The sequence below is a fragment of the Loxodonta africana genome, chromosome 14, assembly GCF_030014295.1.
Source record: "Loxodonta africana isolate mLoxAfr1 chromosome 14, mLoxAfr1.hap2, whole genome shotgun sequence".
Classification (NCBI taxonomy): domain Eukaryota; kingdom Metazoa; phylum Chordata; class Mammalia; order Proboscidea; family Elephantidae; genus Loxodonta; species Loxodonta africana.
Genome location: NC_087355.1, coordinates 20,192,725 through 20,198,724, shown reverse-complemented (window position 1 = coordinate 20,198,724; position 6,000 = coordinate 20,192,725). Strand labels below are relative to the sequence as shown.

Genomic DNA, 6,000 nt, shown 5'->3' with positions numbered 1-6,000 from the left:
AACATGAGCCCCGTAGGTTGGAAGGCATTACACAATGGATGCAAAAATGGACTCAAACATATCAATGATCATTAAGATGGTTCAGGACCAGGCAATGTTTGTTCTGCTATATGTAAGGTTGCCAGAATCGGAGCCGACTCAATGACAACTAACAGCAATGACTGATGACATTGGTGTCTTTTCATGGCTTCTTTGGCCCCTTGTTTTGGGAAAGCTCCATCTGTGCTGCCCAGGACCAGCTTCATGATATGTGGAGCCCAGTGTAAAATGGGAATGTGAGGCCCCTTGTTTAAAAATTACTAAGAGTGCTGAGATGATGACAGTGGAGCAACCGAACCAGGTATGGGCCTGTGTGACGCCACAGGCTGCCCAGCCCTAAGGCTGCCCTACTGCTCCCTCTCCCAGGTCCTCACCGACAGCCAACCCATTCACTGATTGCCGTTGAGTTAGTGAGGCAAATCCATTCTGAAATCACTAATGTGATAATGGTCCGTAACACACTGATTGCGGGGCAATTTTATCAACAGGACTAAGTATTCAATGGAGTAAACTGAGAAAGGCATCATGTTTGGCAAAGTAGAGGGTCATTGAAAAAGAGCAAGACCGGCAATGAGGTGGACTGACACAGTGGCTGCAACAATGGGCTCAAGCTAACAACGATTGCGAGGATGGCGCGGGACCGGGCAGGGTTTGGTTCTGTCGTACACAGGGTCTCTGAGTCGGAACCGACTCAACGGCACCTAACAACAGCAAACTGAGATCAGGACTCAATTTCACTTGCGAGAAAGGGACGTGCCACAGAAACTTGTTCAAGTTGACTTCTCTGAAACAGGTAAAGTTTAAACACCTTTTATTTCAAGAAATATTGCTTCCAGGCTTGCCTGAAGCCAGAATTGTTCTATAAAAGTATCACAGAATATTATACAAGATTAAAAAACACAGTATGCTTCCTAATAACTTGAAATTTTTTTTATAAAGGACATCGTTCACGATCATAAATATGTTTATTCTGTCATTCAGCCAATGACACGCACATCTGATAAACAGCTAGTTAATTTCAACATATGTACAGTCTACAATAAAGACTTTCTTAAAGTTATCAAAGATTCAACTATAACAAATTAAATTTTCTTTAAAAGAGTTTACCTTAAATGCTTTAAGAAAACATAATTTACCTATGCATTTGAATTAAAGGAAAATCACTGTTAGGCCAAGAAAGGTAAAAAGAAAACCCAAAGTATACACCTTCTTGGAAAGTTGAATAAGGTACTGATAACTCTCTCAACGAGGTAATCCTTTAGTTGGTATTTAAAAATCTATTACAAAACAAGAATATTTTCAAGAACACGGCTTTTCAGCAATAATTTTGAACTATGCCTTAAAAAACATTAGAACTTGGTGAAAGCCTTAAAAATAATCATACAACACCATGTTATGAAAGTAACCTCATATATAGTGTGTTTAAGTTATGAAACATTTGTGAGTTTATTTTATTGAAAAACATTTTTCTGATATAACTTCACAACTAAACTTACTTTTTCTCAAGACTTATGCTTAATAAGCAGGTCATGAAAACAAAATAAAGGTGGAAAAAAAAAAAAAGTCCTTTTATCCTGTCAAAAAAGTAATCAGAATTAAACGATCTTAAAGATATGATGAATACCTAGAGGTCTGGCACAGGGAAATCAGGCAATCTCAGCTTTGTTTACTCATTTATTTCTTTTTTGCTGCCAACATCATTAGCCATGCCTTTCTGCTAATCAATTTTAGCAAGTCGAGGTAAAATGCATGCAATTATTTTCTGGCAAAAGAGTATGTTAAACAATATGGGATCCATACTGTGTGTCGTCCTAGGGGGTCTATTTTACTGTGTCCTACTGAGAACAGTGGGACTGTGACAAACCTGGAAAGAAAAAATAAGACTAACCAAATAGACATGGCATTCAGATCTCAAAGTGCAAAATCACGGAACCAAAACTGATGGCACTGAAAATTCCAGTGGTTGAAAATGAGTCGATACTACGTCACGCAGGCAGTGGAAGAGTGTTGGAAGATTCGCTGATGGTGTCAGGCTTTGGAAATGTAGACCATCACCATCTAGTCTTCTTGATCAGGTAACATTTATATATGCATGCCCCTACAACTTTCAATAGATAATACTGTTTTAGTACCAAACAAAACAAAATGAAACAAAACCCCTCTTCCTCTCTACTTGTCAAAGATAGTGAATTAAAACAATGAGTCCCTCTGTGCATGTTGCTCACACGTACACTAATTTCTAACATACAAGTGTGTCTAGGATAGCTTGGAATGTTGGTAGCTATTAGTTTTATTAGTTTACCAATAAAAAGTTAAAAAAAATACTGTGTATAAGGTAAGAATTCCATCTAGTCAGAGGAAAGCAGCGAGGAGGCGCTGCCTTCTAGACTCTGTAAGCTCCCCCTGCTGTGATTCTCCTCCACTTTGTTGGACGTCCCTTCCACTGTGCTGGAGTTCCTGTGTGGCTGCACAGTGGACATGTTGATCATCTGATGGACAGAGGTTCCATCAGAGTGCACAGGAAGATACAGCTGATCTTCTAACACGTCTCCTCCTGGACCCCCAGCCTGGTGGAGCTCCTGCTGATGCCTGCTCATGGGCTGCAGAATGGGGCTGGGCTGGAGTGCCTGCTCTGTCATGCTGTTGCCACTGAAATCGTGGTCAAAATGATTGATCTCTTCATGCCCCATCCATTTTTCAGTTTTATGATTTCTCCAGTGTTCAGAATCCAAACGACTAATTTCTGGAATGTCGTTATTCCATTCAAGTTTCCTCTCTGGATTGAATGTTGGTGGGTTCAAATACAGGGTTTTAAGGCTGGCTGGCAAGGTCAAACAAGGAGCTTCCCCACCCACATGAGCTGGGTCTTCATCTGACTCAGCAGAGGCCATCTCCACTGGCACAGGGGGCACAGGAGATACGGCCAGGAACCCATCACTTTGAGCAGTTTTAGTCTGATTTGCTTTATTTTGCCCCTGATGACTGTTCAGCAGTGCAAATACTCTATCTACATCCTTCAAGTAATTAGTCCAGTCCACCAGACTAAGTCTATAGTTTTGTCTGTACTCATAGACACTCTCATTCACACTGTATAGATCCTCCAGGGCTTGCCAATTGGTGTCTGCCAGGAGACTGGGCTGATTAGCCTTCCCATCCATCCCATAACTGTCCTCTGTGAAAAGACAGATGAAGGTGGATCGTTAGTGGAGAAAATATTTCCTACTTATCTGCAAAAGCAATTTACATTGTTTTTACAGATCAAGTCTATTCAAACTATAACACTGAAAAGTATTCCCCCCGTCACCCAGCAATTTGTTACCAAGAAGTGGCCTTAGGTTACAAAAGTGTTGGAACAACAAAATATTGGAAAAGGGATCAAATGCGTAAAAACGTCTATGACTAAGCATGGTTGGTTCTGGAAATGGTGCTGGACTATCAGTCAGAAGGCTAGTGTTTTACTCCTGGCTGTACTCAGGCCGGAACCCTGGTGGTGCAGTAGTTAAGAGCTCAGCTGCTAATCAAAAGGTTGGCTGTTTGAATCCATCAGCCGCCCCTTGGAAATCCTATGGGGCAGTTGTACTCTGTCCTATAGGGTTAGTGTGAGTCAGAACCGACTTGATGGTAACAGGTACTCAAGCCAATTCTCACAGGATGAGATGCTGTGAGTGAGTCTCTCTGTCTTGGTCCCCCATCTGTCAAATGTGGGATTTGTTATGTGATAAAATCTTTACTACGAATAGGGCTGCCAGGTGAATGATGGAGTCCCTGAGCAGCACAAATGGTCAAACGCTCGACTTCTAACTGCATGGTTGGCAAGTCAACCCCCCCGCAGAGGCACCTCGGAAGAAAGCCCTGGTGATCTGCTTGTGGTGCAGTTCTATTCTGGATTTGAAAGTATTTCAATGTCACATGCCTAGTAAGATACTGTTATTCTGCATTACCCGGCCCTCTTAAGAATGAGAACAAACTTGAACACAAACTCTTCAAGTCAAATGCTTAGATTCTTTTTTTTTTTGCCCTAAAAGCTCCATACTCTTGAAAAATCAACAGAATGGTTTTTACAGGGTATAAATCACCATCAGCATCTACACCATGAAGATGACCTCAGTCTTGCAGAAAACACTTTTTCTCTAGTTGCATGCAAATGACCTTTCGAAAGATGTGGCCTAGATTTATGCAGCAAATTACCCACAAAATAATACAGATCAAAAAGAAGAAAAACTAAAACTATATAACACCCACACCTCAGTACAGCTAGAAGACAGAGAATGCTACAATCTTCGAATCACCTGCAAGTAAAAAAAGTTAACACCAAACCCCAGCAGCGCTATGTCTCACAGTTCAGCCAGAAGCTCTGGGAAAACTGCATGGAAGAGACAAGAGGGGAGCGAGGACAGAGCCAAAGGTTGATTTAAAACCACCACTGAAAAGAACGTCAACCTTGAGTATAAAATACAGGAAGAGGTATGGTAAACCCCAACACTGACGGTGAGGAAGGGGCTTACAAGTGTGCAGGATTCAAGGTGGGAGTCTTTGAAAGGCATTGGGGAGAAGCACTCTTGGAAACTGATGGTAAAGGGAAAAGGAAAAAGGGCAAGAAGTTTCAGGTCCTGCAAGGAAAAAAAAGAAAAGAAAAAAAAGAAACAAAAAATGGTAGGACACAAAACCTCTCCTTCTATTACTCTCTTGTTCACTCACTCGCTCACTCACTTGTTCACTCACTCACTCAGTCTCTCATTCACTCACGCACTCACTCTCTCGCTCTCACTCACTCACTCTCTCACTCACATAAAAATGAAAAGAAATTATACTTGATTACACTGACAGAAGAGGATGCTCTTAAACTAGGAATCTTGGAAATACTCCAAATCCATGGAATTAATGAAAGCAGCCTAAATCTTTACAAAATTGATGTAAAGAAAAACAGAAAGTGAGTATCAAAATCCATCACCTTATGAAAATGTCCCCCCCAAGAGAAACCATAAAGTGAAGAAAATTGCAACACAACACTCCTGACAAACTAAATGTCCTCAGTCCAGTATCCGAGGATGTGAAAACCACCTTAAATCAGAAATCAAAGTATGAACCAAGGACTGTATATTCAGCTAAGCTCTCTTTCAAGTATCAAGGCAATAGAAGAAGTTTTAGACATGAAGAATGCAGTGGATACTGTACACACCAGCCCTTGTTGAGAACTCTCAGAGGATGGGCTTCATTCACCCAGAAATGGCTAGGGACACTCTGGCAAAAGAACTCATGGTAAGCATTTCAGGTATTTATTAGATGTAAGAGTGAAACAAAGACAGGGAAAAGGGTAGATCAATACCATACACATTTCACATGACAAAGAAGAAATAAGGCAACTAAAAAAATGGGAGAAGTAGAAAAGCTAAAAGAAAATAAACCCTACCGTTGAGTTGATTCTGACTCATAGCGACCCTATAGGACAGAGGAGAACTGCCCCATAGAGTTTCCAAGGAGTGTCTGATGGATTCGAACTGCCGACCTTTTTGTCAGCAGCTGTAGCTCTTAACCATTATGCCACCAGGGTTTCCGAAAGAAAATAAGCTCACCGAGTATTGTACAGGCAATAGTTGAGAGTCAAAGAATGGTATTATAAACTGGCCAACTATATAATGAAATAAAAGGTTAAGTAAGAAAACAGGGGATAAGGGCATTAAAAAGGTGTAAGTATAAAGGCAATCGAGAGAAGAAAAATACAAGTCTTCTCAAGTTCCAAAGGACTTTAAAAAAATAAAAAAAGCACCAATCTTCATAACGAAGAAACTATAGAAGATACAAAGAGCACTACAGAGAAACAGAATAACAGAAGATAATACAAGATAAATCAAATGAACTAAAAATAAGTAAGAATATAAAAAACCAAAAACCAAACCCAGTGCCGTCGAGTTGATTCCGACTCATAGCGACCCTATAGGACAGAGTATAACTGCTCCCATA

General features: G+C 40.6%; 1 protein-coding gene across 6 annotated transcripts in view; it reads right to left on the bottom strand.

The window, feature by feature from the left end:
- Positions 1-985: 985 nt before the first annotated feature.
- The window catches only part of SULF1 (sulfatase 1), a 224,842-nt gene continuing 219,827 nt past the window's right edge, over positions 986-6,000 (bottom strand). For 4 of the 6 annotated variants that reach the window (XM_064267784.1, XM_023545754.2, XM_023545755.2 and 1 more), the window contains one exon: positions 986-3,211. In XM_064267784.1, the coding sequence (XP_064123854.1) occupies positions 2,388-3,211 (824 nt within the window). In that variant the 3' untranslated portion in view covers positions 986-2,387. The remainder of the gene's footprint in view (positions 3,212-6,000) is intronic. The other 2 variants (XM_010588331.3, XM_064267787.1) reach the window with 1 other exon arrangement.